Below are 18,394 nucleotides of genomic sequence, written 5' to 3'. Positions count from 1 at the left end.
TGCTTAGAGGAAAAATGTAAACCTGTTCCTTCAATTCAAAAGGCGGATATCAATTGCATTGTTTCAAGTAAAGGAAAGTAAGTGAAAAATAGAAAATAGGTAACAATGACTCTGCTGTGCCCATTAAGGCATAATGCAGCACTTCGTCATCCTCTTCAAGCTCGTGCGGCTGAAATAGTTTTAGTGACTGTATTTGTAGTGTTGTACATAATCCCACGCCGCTCATTTCGTTTTGGCTGCAAACCTTAGGTCCTCTTCCGAAGACAGCCGCGCACCCTGCGAAATTAATATTAGAAGAGAAAAGAGGTGTCGATGTAAAATAAAGTGATGGTAACCCTGATGTACTGTTAAGAAGACATTTTTTCATTAGATGTGCAAGATTTAATCTCCACGGATTATAACATCCTAATTTTTTTTAGCTTGTCCAGATATTCCCGTGTGCGTTTAGCCCAGGAGAGATCGTGAGTGAGGGTAACGCCCAGGTATTTAATTGAGTCTATTCATACCATTTCGGTGTTCCCAATGCAGTGGTCGTTCGGGCGGGAATTGCTATTTTTCAAAAAAATTATGACTGCGCTCTTTTTTAAGTTTAATTCTAATTACTAAGAGTCTCACCGACATTGTTTAACATTAAGATCATCTGACAAAGCTGCTGTGTCTTTAGGATCACGGTAAACCAGTTCATCAACGGCAAATAAACGTACCTTACTAGTGACTTCGGAGTCAATGTCGTTAAAGTAAAGTAGGATTGAAAGAGGCTTAATGACACTTCCCTGGGGAACACCTGAAGTAACTTCTACTGCATTTGAGCGAACTCCATCTATGGCTACTCTTTGTACCCGACCATTCAAAAAGTCTTTAATCCAACCCCAGAAATTTTAACTAGGCCATATGCTTCTGGCTTTTCTAGTAGTTTATTATGAGGTACTTGTTAGATTGTCAAAGGCAATCTAATAATCTAGAAAACTCGCGTCCACTGGAACATTGCTATCTCCCGAAGTAAGAATATCATGAGCAAAAAGCGCATGTGTATCTCGCAGGATCTACCTTTTCCGAAACCGTGCTAATTTTTCATTAATAACTCCTGATTATCGAGGTGTCTCACGATCGAACTAGCAACTTTATATTCCATAACCTTGCACGAGATGGATGTGAGGGAAATAGGTTTGTAATTGCTCAATGTTTAGCTTTTCTCAATGTTTAAATATTGGGCATTACGTTAGCCGTTTTCCAATCTCTGTGAATGTTGTGATCTACCAGCGACTTCTCCAATATTATTTCTTGATACGGTGCAATTTCCGAAGCTAGATCCTTAAATATACGAGCTGGTATTTCATTGGGCCCGGAGGATTTACTAGGCTTCATAGTTTTCAGCAAACGTTATAGTCCATGAAATGAGATTTAAATGTTGGGCATCGGTTGACTGGCAGGATTCGGTAATCTATTGGAGGCACTCCGTGAGACATTGATGAAGACGCTTTGAAAGAAGGAATTTTAATAAGTTAGCATTTTCCTAACTGCTGGTTACTGTTTCGCATTTATCGTTTTTGATTGAATTAACAGTTGATTTACTTCCCTTAAGTATGACCAAAATGCTTTTGGACTCTCCTTCAAATTTTCCAGTAACCTCTTCCTTTGGAATTTAATTAAAGCTTTCCGAAATTCATTCATTAAAATTATTGACATTTTATTTAATCATTCAAATTAGTTACAATCGTTACGTTTGTCGGCGGCACTGTTTGCAAACAATGAAAGGGATTCGCGCACAGATTGGTTTGCAACGAATGCAGCATTCCAAAATAAAAGGCGGTAAATTTTTACTATATAACTTTTTAAAAAATTCAGCAGTTGATGAGCTGTCCAGTTGAGAGGATTTTAGCTATAATGGAAGCAAGACATTCGACCTTCACGATTTTCCATGTAAACGCACAAGTATTAGATATTTCATTAAAAGCCCCACCTCTTATGTTACCTCTTCTTTCCGGACGAATGAGGAATTAAACTATACTCACATCAGTTTAAAGGAACACTGACGTTTTCTTTTAACTGTAAATAAACCCATTGAGTTGCTGGATACCACAGCTATATTTTCCTAAATTTTCCCCGAGATTACCTAAACTGTTGTCAGCACTGTTTGCCTAGATTTATGCAAATATATCTTTGTTCGGAAATTTTGGCAGCCTGGTGAATTTTGTGCTAGAGACCTAAGTGGACCTTGCCCATGCCTGCCGGATCTGATAAGTGAAAGGGTTATCTTCGGGTCTTGTGCATGCATGATTTGGTGTGTAATATTTCCGTTATAGAGTAGCACGATGGCCGACAATTCTGAGTAAGTTATTAACATTATTTCTCTAAATGTTGTGGACCATTTTTGGTCTACATATTACTTATTCTTGTAATTGAAAGTTGGGCACAAGAATATTTTTATTTTACTCTGTTAAATTTTGTTTATATAATATTATATTTAAACTTCCAACTGATGAAGCAGTTCCATCCAACCTCATTTTAATGCATATATTTCTCATAAGCTTTTTAATACAATGTTAACGGTGTAATAGTTTCTTGAGTGAAGCTGTTCATGTGTGCCAGTATAAATTAAGTATTCAGAGAATATATGCCTAATTCTCATTAATGTTTCCGGAATTATATTGCCTGTAATGGGTATAATGAAATTGTGTTAGGATATTTGCATACAAAGGCGTTATGACTGTGAACTGCCCTGACAAAGAGTGGGGCCTTTATTTTGCTACCTGATAACTAAAGAACATAATTGTAAATAGGCGATAGTACTCGTAAAAGCGAACGCCTTTAGAAAGTATGTTTTGGGTACCTATGGCACAATATTCACTAAGTTATCTTGGTTAACTCCCAAGGTTAATCCCAGAAATAAATAACGATGTAACAAAACCAGTTAACCAACCTGGGACAAGACGCACCACAAATTGATAGTTAGAAACTGCTGTATTCATTCAGGATCCAATTAGAGGTATTACTGTGTATGGTACCCACACATAGCGCATAGTTACAAAGCAGTTCAGTCTGTAACTCCTCCACATTGACTGATGGAGAGGGTGAATATTCATGTGAAGAAGTTATTTATATTAAATGTTGAGAGATCTATGCATATGTTGCTGAGCGAAATTTTACGGCTAATTCTAATTCGTTTGGAAGCTCTTCTATTACTTTTTCTTTATTTTAGTAGAGAGGGGTTAATTCTAGGACTTGGAAACCCTTTACTGGATATGACAATCGCTGCAAATGAAGAATTTCTCAAGAAGTATGATCTAAAGCCAAACGATGCAATTTTAGCCGAAGAGAAACATATGCCCCTATACCAAGAAATGGTGGACAAGTTTGAGGTCGATTATTCGGCTGGTGGAGCTACAATGAATGTCCTTCAGGTGGCACAAGTAAGAACCTTTTAGTTAATTTATTGAGCATTGGCAGGGCCATTTAGAGCAAGAAATATCCCGTAGAAGATTATGATAGAAGTATGTAGTGTAATTTTAATTTATTTAGTGGTATGTGACAATTACAACTTTCAGCTCAATTGTTGTTTGAAGAATATGTACAAGTATAGAGGTAGTATTCTTATATTGAATATTAAAACATACTGCCATTGTATTTCTCTTTTATTACTAGCTTTGAGTAATAATACTCCTCTGCATCTTCCACTTGCTTAGTAAAATTGTGATTTTTCCTATGCTGAATAAGGACGTCTGGAATTATATTCTCTGCATTTAATCATTTCATTGGATTGGAGATTCCTACTCTCCTCAAAGTTTGTTGTGGTGTTACTTCTATTGTCCTGAATGTATTGGATTTACTGAAGGATATGTACAGGCCAATAACTTATATGTCACGCCAAGAATAGTTTTAGAATAGTTGCTTATGCACCAGATAGCCATTATAAGACTATCATTCTAGCCCTTCCTGCTTAGTAAAATTACAAAATGACGAATTATTTCTTTCCCTCTTTGCAGATGTTGATAATAATAATTGTGAGGTCTGAAGGTGGTTTTATCCATGCATCACCTTTCACATTCTAACCGATAAGTAAGAGTTTAATTAGGTACGCTTCATGTGTTATATTAGAATTTCCTGGTTGTTGGAGAAGCACAGATTTACTAATAAAAATATCATTGAAGACTGTGTTTTTAGTGTCACATACTGCCGTGTGTTGTGGGCAATGGTTGAAGTAGTAGGTACTCTGCTAGTGGCTGATGGGTCCCTTTTATAGATTCAGGAGGATTGCAATGGAATTTCTATTGACTCCATGGAGACCTTTAGTATGTTGATTCCATTCAACTTGCATCCATTTTTATGCTTTTTTTCCTTTATACTTAAGTTAATTTGTTCTAAGAAATACTGTTTCCAATGCAAGTCATGGGTATGCAGTTTGTTAAGTATATTCTGATGTGAAATACAAAAGTTAATGTTCAAGGCGATACATTCAATGGTGGTTCATATGGTGCATGTTAACTGATGTGGTTGATTTGATCAAAGTGCCTACATTTACCTATTTCTTGGAATTGTCCCTAGCTGTGGATAAGTAATTCTTTTGCCTTTTTGTGGAAAACAAATGTTTTGGCCTTCATTGGCGAAAAGCTATGTTAAATGTCAATCAGCTATGCTTTCAAGTGGCATGAATAAACAGGATAATACTAATTAGAAAGGCTATGTTTATGTGTATGGAAACAAGGAAAAATTCTTTATGTATTTTATTGATTAAAAACAAAATTTTGTTTGCATATGATAGCATACGTGTGCTATGTTTTGCTTTAACTCGGGTGTTCTGCATTCCATTATTTTGTGACGAGCCACATGCTTTTGCATTGGATGATAAGTTTTTCAAGTGTAAATAATAAATTCTATGAGTGAAGTGTTAACATGTTACTATGATTTGTATTGGTTTGCTCTATTGAGTTAAATCTCCACATTTGAGTACTTGACCAGGCCTAAACAAATAGTTTATGTTAAACCTATTTTTCCTGTGGGGTATTTTCTCTGAAATGGATATATCTAGAAACAATTATATCTATACAGGCATTGAACATTTACTTTGTCAGTGGAAGCTATTGAGGCTAAAGCCATTTTTTGATGTATAACTGCGTACATTCTCTAAGGAAATATGTTAGAACTACATGGAATTAATTATTGATCCTACTTTCATAATGCCAGCTTGATCCAATGCCTTGGACATCAGGAACATGAGGAATCCTTTAAGTATTATCAGGCAAGTGGATTCAGTTAACAATACATTTTTTGCATTGTAGGCACTTGTTCTGCATGAAATCTGTGATTGATTTCTTTGATCTGTTTTATATTGCTTGTATAGTAAAAAGCTAAATTTTAATGGGTGACTAGAATCCATTTCAGAGAATAAGTGAGGCTCCTTGCTGAAAATTTGCACTGAATGGCATTATAATGGTATGCAGCCTGAAAATGCTTGTTCCAGAGTGTAATTCCTTTTTACTCTAATATCATTATCAAAGACGCATGATTAGGCTCATACATGCCACATTTGCATGCCTGTTGTAAAATTCACTGCTACAACTGTGCTGTTAAACATAGGGGAGAAGATATTACTGACGAATTGGAAAAAGCCTCTGTCATATCATGTGTCCATGTGTTATTGGTTGCAGATGTCTTCAGCAAAGGGAGCTGTGCCAATGTTGTGCCTGCAGGCAATTATAACTTTTATGTTTGTCTTTTATTATAATTCTTGAGACACTACTACAATGCAAGAAATTTACCTAGTAAGTAGTGGATTGATAATTTAGGGATTGAATCCAAAGGTATCATTGTTCATTTAATTCACATAATAATTAGAAAAGAAATGGGCTAAGCATTTTACGGAGTTTAAAAAATTCTTTCATGCAGACTGCAGGTTATATGGATACCAATGTGGACATGTTTTACTGGCAAAATTTAAATGTATACTAAACATACCATTTCATACATACTCTTATATTTCACCTTTATTTTTGCTTGAATGACTATGAAAAAAAACTGTAAAAATCCCAATTCCACTTGCCTTCATCTTCTCATTTAGTATTGCCTTTTTGGGTAAGTTGACAATTAATGCTTTGATTTATAGATGGAGAGGATGCAGATAGTACTAATCGTCTCTGGGTGATTTTTATTCCTATATTTTACTTCCAATTCAGTTTAATTTCAAGAAATAATTCCTCAATGAACTGGATCCACAAAGTCCATTCTCAACAAATATTCAGGGGATGGTGTTTAAATTGTTATGCTAACTACCAGATTTCTTTATCAGTAAGTGCCTAAGCTAGAGATCCTACACCATGCCAATTCAGGAAAGGATGTTTCAGGCAGCAAATTGTTTTATCCCTCTTGCTCTCATTTGTTGCATTTCGCAGTGACCAGCCCTCTAACCCTGCCCCCCACCAGCCAACCAACCCATCCCCAATCCACCCTACATCAGGCCATCAATGGTCTCCCGTAGTCCTCCACCTAATCACCATGCCATTAACTGGTAGACCATCCTAAGACATTCCTCGAGCCTTCTTCCCTTCACTCCTTGACCTTTTCCTTCCCTCCCCTGACCCAGCCTTTTTTTCCCCCGCTCTCGTCCAATTTTCCTTTGGTTGTTCTCTCCTCCTCCCCTTCCCTCTTTCCTAGCACTTGGGTGCATATATGCATGTTTAAAAATTTCCAAATTACCTGAAGATGTTATGCGGTAACATAACCTCGTCATAATGAAAACATTCTCTGTGGAAAAGCAGTGTCTTCTTTCATCGTGAAAGATTTACACCACGCCTGAAACTGTCCTTTTGGAATCAGTCATGGAAACTTTTAGAAAATTGAATTTTTGGTTAACATCCTCGGGAGAGTAGGCAGTCTCTTAAGTTTCTAAGGAAAGGCAAGATGTGAAGTAAATAACTGTTTCATTACTATGGAACTGTTTTTAAATTACTTTTTTATGGACAGAAATATTATCTGAAAAATTCAACTTTCAAAGCATGGTGTTCAGACAGGTAATTTTATAGCAGTTAATGGGATAGCAAGTCTGATGGAAAATTAGTAATCACTTAATCAAGGTATCTCACTGTGTACATACCATTTAATATTTTATTAGGAAATGAGGAGAACATTTCATCCAACTCACCCAACTCCTCTTAGGTTGGATTCCAAGATGAGGTACATAAATTGCCTTGTAATGATGCACTCCTAGTCAGTGCCCCCTGCAGAGTTGTCTATTTTTGAGATGTGCTCCAAAATGAGAAGGCAGAAGTGTGCCACATTCACTCTCTGATATCTCACACTGAAAATCTTCAAAATGGTGGTTGAGCTATTATCGACTGATTCAGATGGGCTAATTGCACTTTGGACGCTTGTGTGCCACTCGATGGCTCAAAACCAATCCATGGCTTGTCTTAGCCTTCATTTCATGGCTAGCCAGCAAATTAGGTCAGTTTTAGTGGAGGGATGTCATAATGCTTAATCATCAATGCTGATCAAGGTGGTGAGGTGGCTAAGGTACTGGCTTCTCATCCTTAGGGTCCAGGTTCAAATCCTGTTGGTGGACGGATTTTTCAATGGTATCCCGATCCCTACTTGGGGTGCTGTGTGGGGAGCACTGGAAGTGGGTCCATTGTCTGTCAGATGGGGCGTCAAATTGTGGACCCCTTTCGCTAAGATCAAGCTAATTACGTTGCTGGGTTTCTTTCGACCCTTCCTCCATTCCCCGAATATCCCATCCCCACCAGATTACCCACCTATGCCTTCTAGTGCAAGTGACCTCTGCAGTCAATCAGTTTTATTACTATTACAAGAAGTTTGGTTCATATAACTAAAGAATGCACAAGCATGTAGTTATGTACCCACCAATGTATCATGAATTTCAATCATAGTGTTAGCTGTAAGGATTTCCGTACATGCCTTCTACTATACTGCACAGTGTGCTAATCCAAGCCTCCGTTTTCGACCCAAAGGTCGGTTTGAAATGTGACAGTTGAGTTCACCCAGGGCTACGCCCAACAGCATGTGGAATTCACACATCAGGTTAAGGGGGCCAGTGGCCCCCCTGACCTGATGTGTGAATCCCTGTGCAAACTGTGGTTTCTGATGAAGATCCAGTTGGGAAAAATCATGAAGCTTGGGTGAAGCTGGTGCCCAGAGGCCCCCTGAGAATTAAATAAATCAGAGAGGCCCTCTGATCAGTAGTCCGATGCTCTCCCCCTGGACAACCACATCCTCCACTGCACTAATATTGTTTGTAAATGTGACATTTTACAATCAAATCAGGAAATTGCTTTGGTCAATTTTATTGCAGTAATAATTGTGCTATTTTTGGGACTCTTATTTAAGTGCAGTAGCTTAAGCCTTCTCTTTGATGTATATCTCATATTTCTTATGATTGTTATTTTTGATGTTGCATTTTTGCTTTAAAATTATTTTATAAATATTCCTATGCCCAGGAATTTGGTTTAGAATTACAATATGGATTGCATTTTTACATTAAGTTTGTATTTAACTCTCCCATCATTCATTCATCACTGCCCACTTCATCTTCTATAACAATCAATTGTTTTATTCCCCTCAAATTTGATATCAAACTGTCTCCTGATTTTGCTGAAATGCCATGATATGTTAGGTGTTATTCAGTTCCCACTGATATCTCAACAACTATCTTAAAATATTAAATGACAAATTTTTGTTTACACTGGGACTGGCAAACCTCAACCAACAGATTGCAGTTTAATACAGATAATAATAAAATCCCTACATTTGCGCTAATCAATATATTTTTTCAGTTTTCTGCCAACCATGGTTTCACTACTGTGTAGCATTTGAAGTGGAGTTTTTATTTGTCTGTATGATGAAAAATTCCACCTTATTATGGCTCAACTTGTTACATAGGAAGGTCAATAAATTTGAAATATTAAATATCCTCCTCGCATTTCTATTTCAAGGTAGCAAAGGATAAAAAACAATTTGAACTCATTTCATGGAACTTAATCTCTTCAATAAATTTCTGTCAGTACACTGTAGGACAAATGAGCATAAAACCAGTATCCCTTTGTCTCTCCCAGTGGAGGGACAAACAAATTCTGATTTTCAAGGAAGTCCCTTAAGAAAGTAAACTAGCTTGTTTAAAATAGTGTGATTTAGCCTGGGGTATTCCCAAGCATTGGTTTTATTTGTGGAAAATGTGACAAAACTGACATGTTTAGTGTTGCAATCATCAGGTGAGAATGCTACAGGTGACATGGGCATTGCAAGGGCTGGTGAAACTTAACCAAATTTCATTGCTCATCAAAGTCATTCCTTGGATGCCTAAAGCATTGGTAGCATAGATTTAGGTGGAATATTTGACATTTCATCCTTCAAAGATGGGCAAATGTTGATGAAAGTGTTTATAACCTATCACAACCTTTTTATCTATGAGAAGGAACCCCAAAAAATTGTTTTTTAAAAATTTTGATATGGGTTATTTATGTTATCCTCTTTTAAAATTTTACATGTGAATCTATGCATTTTTTTCCACTGCTAAAAACTTCTGGAATTCTTTTCCAATATGGACCATAACCCCCCTGAATTTCTTCTTTGACGTTGCCCCCAGATGGAGCAAGATTGGGTGGGTGGGAAGGGTGTGATACGAATACTATCTTGGTTTTTTTTCACCAATGAGGGCTCGTGCACGGGGACACTGAGTTGGTTCAGCCACTAATTTTTGCCTCCTCCAATTTCCTTACCCACAGATGTGCGAACTTCTCACAATGTGTGGGCCACTGAGTGCCCTGTGGAAGCAAGGTTGTGGTTCTCTAACTTGGCATCAAAGAAACAGATCAATATTTTTTTGGCATGTTTCTGAACTTGATATGTTTTCATGGGCTTTGGTGAACTTAGTATTCTCATAGACTCTGCTATTGTTTTGATTCAGGAACGTAACTCGAGAACCATGACTCATATCCAGAATCAACTTTTGAAAGAAACTCCGGACCATTAAGGAATTATTTTTATTAGAAGTAATCTAAAGGGACTGGACCGGTTTTTGATTGACCCAGACGTGACACACTTCTGCTCTCCTAATCCCCAGCTAACATGATGCAAAACATCCTTAAATCCCTTAGTAGAAAGTACAGCGACTGAGTCTTAAACTCTGCATACTTCCTACCTCCGTCACTTCCATCCAAAATGCCTATTCCTTTCCTACCTCTGCATCACTCCCTCAATCCTCCCCTGTATAATAATCACTCTTTTAACATCCCGTTGCCTGTCAGTCTCTCCTGCTTCCAGTTGTCCCGTCTTTGAATTTCTGAAAACAGCTGTCTCCCTTTCCCTTCCATGCTAAGAATATCATTTGTTTTCCTATCCATCAATTTCATTTATTTTCTCACTTCCTCAACACAGGCATATCTCAAAAGTCCCCGATCTATACCTACCCCCGCCTCAGTTGACTCGAATTTCCCAACCATATAAAACTAAACAAAATCTTTATTTAACCCTTTCATGACAATTTTTTTTATTTCGTTTCCTATTTCAAGATTTGGCCCTCACAATATATCAATTAAATTACACCAGAATATGTGCAAGGGTTTTCTAGAAATGGCCCTGTATGAATAATTGTGTGATCATGCTTGGTGTATCTCACCGCAATGGCATCAGTATCGGCTGAAGTATCTGTAAATTTCTGGAAAACTTTCACTCATTTCTTTGCATCAGGTTTATTATTAGAGTAAAGAAATAATATCTATGGCAACTTAATTCAATGGGTAATATTTTAAGGTTTAAATGAATTAACATTATAAAACCAAAGTGCACAGGGAAAAATTTATGTCAGGAAAAATATGGAAATGATTGCATAAGAATTTGCACAACCCTTTTATTAAATATTTTCTGAAACATGACTTCAACGAAGATATTGGGAAATTCTAATAGAGACTGTGCTTCCTCTCACTTTTTATGGGGTACCTATATGTTGTGCTACAATGTAGATGGAGAGCACCATCATTTTCCCCTTTTTACCCCATTTCTATAGTAAGACATTTTTATTCTTTTTGTCAGTTTCTTTGGTGTAAAAAATATGTATAACAGTACACAAGTGTGAAGTATACACAATTATCTTTTTTGCCTGTTAAAATCCTGGGAATGCCAGTGTAATAGGCTGAATAGTATGATGCAGAGTTATTCTGATGATGATGGAATAGTCAACCGAGGTGGTCCAAATAAATCCGTCTTTTACACCGTGGTAGTTCTCAAGGAAACCCTCTGGTGTCCAATGGATTCCTTTTCAAGGCTTCATGGGATTTGTCTTCTCCTATTGCACCCATGCATGTACATATCGCACCATTTAGCATTATACCTTGGTCGTAGCTATTTTAGGGGTGAAAATCCAGTGAATAAGTTACCAAAATAAATATTGGAAGGCAAATAACTTTTTCAGTGGGGCCTTTTTTCAGAATTGCAGTGTACGTATGTTTCCCTGCCATTTCTTCATATTTTTCATTTGAAATAGGTTTCCTGCCTCTTTATGTAGTCGAGCTCCCCAAATACTCCGTAGCGATTGGTTTCAAGCAAAGTGCACCCTTATCACCTTAAGAAATAGCGGACCCTGATTGAATTAAAGTAGGTTAGAGTAAGACACTGTCATAAGGTAACTAGTGTAAATATGTTAAATAGTATTTTGGTCTTTGGAAAATGTTAATTAGTGAGGTAGGTAAGAAAAAACGTAGGCATTAAAGACACGTTAAAGTCTACTACAGGCAGCAAATAATTATAAAATGGTGAATCATAGGATAATCCCCAAAAAAGGACACATTCAGGAGACCTTCAACTGTGTACATGATTGGAACAGATAATACTCCTTGGCACCCCAATGGCTATCATGTCCACCCACCATGACTGTGCACCCACCCAAAGAGAGTGCTTCTTTTAATCAACAATTTTACTAAATCTCAAGTAATTAATGGTCAGTCATCTAGTTTGATGCATATTAATTCTAATTAAAAAAGAACTCTGTGAAATGGTAGTGTTGAGCTATTCTTAAAAATCATTCTCGATGATACAAAAAAAACCATATCAATTTTACAAATGTCAACGGTGCTGAGGTTGACAACATATGCATTGCCATTGAATTAAGTTGAAATTGTTAGCCCTCCAATTTTTTAATCTTTTTGTTTAATTCAATTTGTTGAGCCTATCACAAAAGAATTGACCTGTGAACAACTTCAAGTTGTGAATGTGTTGGAACTCATCCCAAAATGATTTCCACATCATGAAATTGTGCAGGGAGGAGTACCATTTAAAAACTATTACGTACATATATCTGTAAAATTTCTTTTATTTTTTTGGATTTGCTTTACCTTGGTATATTGGGAGTCCTTATTGATGCGTATGGACTCTCGATCTTTGGGTATAATTTATAAATGTGCAGTTAATTGTCATATACCTTCAAAACATACAGAGCCATTTATTTGTTTCTTGCATTTAAGAAATTTTTCATTCTAGAGGATTGTGTTTGTCCATATCAGTCTCAGCCTCAACATCAATTTTGCCCTCGATATGTCAATGACTACTTTAAGTCAGGGTTGACAGGTTGATGTCAAAGTTAGTATTGATACCCATCTCGAAATATTGAAGTATTGCACAGCCCTTCTGCCTGGCACTGCCCATCCCAACTCTCCATTTGCCCCCCATACTAGTTCAGTCTGAGACATGCATAGGCTCCAGACGAGTGTCATGTCCCTCTAATCTTCTCAAATTTGCTGCAAAATATTCAATAATTGTGTACATGAGCACCATGACTAACTTCAATTAACTAAATTTTATTTACTGCTCTTTCAGCTCTCTTTACTGATTGCCTGATGGAGTTGGGTGACATTTCAAGAGATCTGCTGGTTAAAGGCTGGCCAGATTGTTGATTGTCTTTGACTGATGTGTTGCCATTTTTGAAGCATGAAAACCACTCTCGTCTGGATTTATCCACTGTCATTTTCAAAGACTTGCCATAGAATAACAGTAGTTCCAGCTACAGTTTTCTCGGTGAGGTGAAAGAAAGAGAAAAAACAACTTTGCACTTCCACACACTTTTTTAATATAACACGACCATGGTTTCGATGCTGCGCATCATCTTCAGGTGCGCATCATCATTCCAGCTACAGTTTTCTCCTTAAGAAAACAATCTGACACACTCCCTTTGCTCCTTGAAGTTAAGTATCACAAAATCACTGCACTTTTTTTGCCAACACTGACAAATACTTGGGTGCGAAACTTTTCATTCACGCAGAAAGTTGCCATGTAGGCTGGCCAAGTTCTAATTTTAGTTATTTCTGGGTCCCCCCCTCCCCTGTAATTTGATCTGACCAAAACTATTTTTAACATTGCGCATAGTCTCTTGTAGTGGCACACATTTTTGGTTTGTTGCACGAATGAGTATTATATTGTTCTTTTACTCACAGGGCCACCCAGATGTTCATTTAAAAAGCCTTAGAGTAGAAAGTGGGAGATGGCTGGCTAGCCCGCAATTATCAAGGGTATCTGAAGTCAGTTTAGTTCATCAGCGTCCTGATTAGTTAAGAATCAACGTCTTAGATGTAGTAGTACTTCATCCCTGTAGACCTTTTCTCCACTCAATCAAAAGCCTGGGAATGCCTATTTGTGTGTATATTGCTGAGATTCAATTTAGCAATCCATTTTCAGAAAAGGATGTATTCACCACCATCAGTAACTCAGTTGAAGTGTACTTGATCACCGTTCTTCATTCTTTCTTATCCAGTGTCAAGTTTCTTATGCCCTGATAGGTTTGCCATCTTAAATCCTTTTTAATATGACCTACGCACTTGTCCCTTGTTCTTCCTTTGAAGGCCTTTTTTCTATTTGCCCTTCTCTTATGCTCCTGATGTATTCATTGCTTCTTCAGTGGGGCCAATCCACTTGGCCATTCTCTTCCATAAAGTACTCCATGTCACCTTATGCCCCTCTATTCTTCTATCAATTCCCTCAGATTTTCCTCTATTCACCCATTTGATCTTTAGCATTTAGTTTCCTGTACTAGCTTTCAATGGATCTCATTCTTCTCTAGTTGCTTTTCCAAGGGCACGCATCTCTGATGTATGCTGTGCTACAATTAGCATGAATGTATTTTTAAATTGCTTCTTGTTTTCGCTCTTCCATGAGCATAGTAATTGCCTCTTTGTTGTGAATGCCTCCTCAGCTTGACCTATTCTGTTCTTGGAGTTTGTCAGGACTCTTCTATCCCATGTAATGGTGCTCCTAAGGTAGGTTAAAAATTCCACTTCTAATTTCTCTCTTCATTGTGGTCATTATCCTCTGTTCAAATTTTCTTCCTTAAAGCTCCTCTCTACTGCACATTATGCTCTTAGTTTTGTTCCTTTTGATTTTCAAATTTTGTTGTCGAAGTATGTTGCCCATTCGCATTCATTGATTCCTGCAAGTCTTCGTAATTCTCTGCAAAGAAACATAAATTTCTACTGACCATCTATGGCCCCATCGTCAAACGACTACCTATCTTAGGTCCCCTGCCATCTATGGTCCTCTTGTTTGCAAAGTTAAATTCAATTATCTGCCAGTTTTTAATCTTTATTTTTGCTCCTAGTACTGTAACCTAAGTATTTAAAAAAATTCATTTCTTTTAGCTGAATATTTATTTCAACCTTTTCATGTCCAATAACTGGAACATATTGCCATTTCTAAATTGACAATATGACAAAAATTTCTGGCTCACCTAACCACTGTCTCATTGGGGCAATGCTTCGTATGTATGGTACGATGCAGCAATTTCCTGTTACCTCCACATTGCCAGTATACAAGTAGTAGTAGTATGCCTGTCATTGGCTCGTGGCAGGGCAATGATTTCTTCTCTGTTGTTACTAGTACATTTATAGGTTCACTTCAGCATCTTCTTCCGTAAGACCCATTCCATCACAATTAAAAATCAGGTTCAGTAGATAAACATTGGAGTCTGTGAGCTTTTTGGAGTCACGACTTTAGTTCTCTGCTGCATTTGAGTTCGAGCTTGCTTCTTTACCATGCCTCTCAATGCCATGGATGACGGTTCTTCTCTTAAAATTCTCAAACCACACATGGCTTCCCTGAAATACTTATTCAGGTGTTGATGATCCTGGCATATTAATGGGATTAGCGAAAATTACTTTTGCCTTCTCCAAAATGATATACTCATTGATATTGTCGCATAGATTGCCTTTCATTTATCTATATGAGAAGCAACCTTTCAACATAGTGGAGAATACATAACCATCATTGCATGAGTCACTCCCTTTGAAGCATCTGTCTCCTAAAATTTTTTCATGTACTTGAGGAGAGTGTAAATTGCTGATTTAGGCTGATTGTATGTGCATGCTAGATCAGCCACGCTCAAGCCTTATTCTTACTCTCAGTAATTTCACTTTTCATTTTTATCTTGTGTTTATTCTCTAATGGCTCTCTTCGTGCAGCATTTTCTTTGGGGATATTTTTCAAATTATCTACAAAATATTTTTAAGCTTTTCTCAAAAAAAAATTTCAAGTGACATGTCTGAACATAAGTTTCGAAAAAATGTGTGATCACTGACGAACCTTGGATGCTAATAGAATGAGTGCTAAGCACGAAATGAAGTGGCAGATGATCAGTCATTCTGGGAATTCCCCTGTTCACATCACTTGCTATGCATAAAGTTGCTCGTTAAGCGAGTCATTTTTGGGCGCAGTATTTTTGCTCATTACGTGAATTACTCTCAATGCAAAGGTGCTCGTCAAGCAAGGTTCCTCTGTAATATATACTCCAGAAAGCAACTGAACCTTGAATGGAGTTAAGTTTTACTTTACATCCTGGAGAAAGGATGACCACACACATTGATTCCAGAGGGAAGTAAAATTAATAAATTCTGCATTTTTCGCAGCATATAGCAAAAAGGAAGATGGGCTACTAAATGAAATGGAACAATTTTGCAGTTATTAAGAAGGTGGAAATATAATTTCATATAGAATGACATTTCTTGCTAATGAATATGCTGCTATTATTTAACAGCTTTTTTATAATTTTCCATTTAGCAACATATTGATTGTAATTAGAAATGGAAGATGTTCTTGATTTGTTATTACAAATTACTTTTTCTGACATATTAGTCAGGTTTAGTTGTCGGATTTCAAATGCCCATGACTAGTCAACAAATCTTAAAAGAAGGATTCAGTATGTGTTACTGGTGAAATAATGTTTTGGCTACTTTGAATAAATAATTTATTTAATTCATCTTTTGTTAATTATTTATTTATTCAAATTTAGAAAAATTTTCAAAATCAGTTTAGATGTTTCAAAATGAAGACATGTGCAACAGACCGCCAGGGTACCAGCTACTTACCACCGCCCTCTCAACAATGACCACAAACTCTTATCTTCCCCCCCCCCCCATCATTTTAGCTCTCCATTTCTGTGGTTTCTCTGTTGTCTTTGGGTTTTACATGTTTCCCCTCCAACCTTACTCCTCACTCTCTTCCTCCCCCTTCCTCTAACAGGAATTATTATGCTGTATTCACAATTTGAATATTGTCCTGTACCTGGAGATGGTTCTGTGAACCGAACATGTTGTGCATTACCAATTAACCGGTGGAAAAGTGCATTTTTTTCTCATAGAAAGTTATATTGACTATTGAAAATATTTTTATGTCTCAAAAAATATTTTGCATGCACGTTCCCATGTCTGCATTAGTGTCAGTTCAAGAGTTCATTTCGTGATTATTGTGATTCAAAATAAAATGTTTGTTTTCAAGAAATTGAAGAATGCCTGGAACAGGGCTTCATGCTTGTACATGGCTTTTGGGGCTTGTAGATCCCTTGAGTGCATATATACCACTCAATAATATGTATTTTAGTTAACCAGCATTTTATTAGCTGGTGTAATATTTTGTACATGAAAATGGAGATGAATGAGGAAAGGATATAGATCTGATTTGCAGTCAATGTAACAATGTAGACAAGGATACTAGCCACTATGACGAAAGAGATGAAAAGGTTAGCCTTAAGATAAACAAGGTTAATACTATGTAAATAGTCTGCAGTCAAAGTAGGGAAATACTCTTTCAAGTAAGACTAGGTAAAGACATGTTGGGCCAAGTGACATATTGTTGCATTTTAGGCGGCAGGGTCACTAGTGATAGGAGAGCAAGAGGGATACAGTAAGCAGAGTAGGAATTGCAAAGAAGGCTTTATATCAGAAGCAGCCACTTTTACTTCCTGGTAGTGCTTCCTTTTTCCTGTACAACACACCTACTTTGCCCTTCCTCTGTAAACTCCCCATGTCTATGTACTGCATCTTCCAATATGCATCTTTTGGACAATTTCTTCTTTGCCTCAGTTTGTTATAGATCTCCTTGTGCTCCATCTGCCTAATTCTGTTTTAATATTCTTCCATTTCCTTCTCTTCTCTTGTCTTTCTAACCTTCTCATCTGTATTCCATAGCTTCCTTGTCGTTCCCTATTTAGAGTTTCTATTGTTTTGTTTGTGCCTTTTAATATCCCATCATTCTGTAATTGTTCCCTGTCAACACTCATAAATTTTCCACTTCCTTCTAGTAATCCTTCCATTTCATCCCAGATAGTACATCTGCATTCAAGTTCATCATTTGGCTCCCGTTTTATCCTCTTGAATCTGACATTACATTTCAGTAGTACTAAGTGATCATCTGAATCTGCATCTAATCCAGGGAAATTATAAAATAATCATGTACTGCCTAAATCTGTTCCAAACCAAAATGTAGTCTAGCTGATATATCTCTGAATCTCCATTTTTTATGAATACTTATGTCTATTTTTTTTGTTCAAGCCAAGTGTTAGTTATGATTAAATCATGTCTCCTGTAAAACTCTATTGTTTTCTCCCCTTGGCCACTCTGTGTACCACAGTCACCAACCTCAGTCTCATCCCTACCTCTGCCTATTCTCCCATTCCAAGTCCTTATGTAGCTGTCAAATGTTCCCTTCCAGGGATGTATGATTACTTAATCTAGTTGTTTTAACATCCCGTCTGCTTCTTTCTCCATATGATCACTCGATGACATTGGGACCTGAATAATTACCGAATTCATTTGTTCAGCTTTTACTTCTACTAATAATATTCTATCATTCACCTGGTCACGTTGATGATGTTGCCTCCTACCTTTTTATTTGGCATCACTGCCATCCCTTGCCCTCCCCCACTCTCTTCCCCTCTGCTTGAATAATCCCCTGCATCTGTGTGGATCACCTCACATACACCTAAAATATAATCTATGTTTCCTCTCTCTCCCCTACTTTGTTTCTAATTTCCTGGTGCTTATCATCATCCAAGCAATCCAACTCCATATTCCTGTTGGTCTGGTCCTCTCCTGTGACTTCTTTTCCACTGCTGCTTTCTCTTCAATTTTGCAAG

The 18,394-nt window shown here is 37.1% G+C and overlaps 1 protein-coding gene across 2 annotated transcripts in view; it reads left to right on the top strand.

Annotated features, from left to right (window-relative positions):
- The first annotated feature begins 2,214 nt into the window (after positions 1 to 2,214).
- Positions 2,215 to 18,394, top strand: part of Adk2 (Adenosine kinase 2) — a 37,729-nt gene continuing 21,549 nt past the window's right edge. Inside the window, exons 1-2 of one of the 2 annotated variants that reach the window (XM_071584047.1) lie at positions 2,215 to 2,329; positions 3,200 to 3,410. In XM_071584047.1, the coding sequence (XP_071440148.1) occupies positions 2,313 to 2,329; positions 3,200 to 3,410 (228 nt within the window). In that variant the 5' untranslated portion in view covers positions 2,215 to 2,312. The remainder of the gene's footprint in view (positions 2,330 to 3,199; positions 3,411 to 18,394) is intronic. The other variant, XM_071584048.1, reaches the window with a different exon arrangement.

The sequence above is a fragment of the Hetaerina americana genome, unplaced genomic scaffold, assembly GCF_022747635.1.
Source record: "Hetaerina americana unplaced genomic scaffold, ioHetAmer1.1.p SCAF_16, whole genome shotgun sequence".
NCBI classification, from domain to species: domain Eukaryota; kingdom Metazoa; phylum Arthropoda; class Insecta; order Odonata; family Calopterygidae; genus Hetaerina; species Hetaerina americana.
This window is presented reverse-complemented; position numbering and strand designations above follow the sequence as displayed.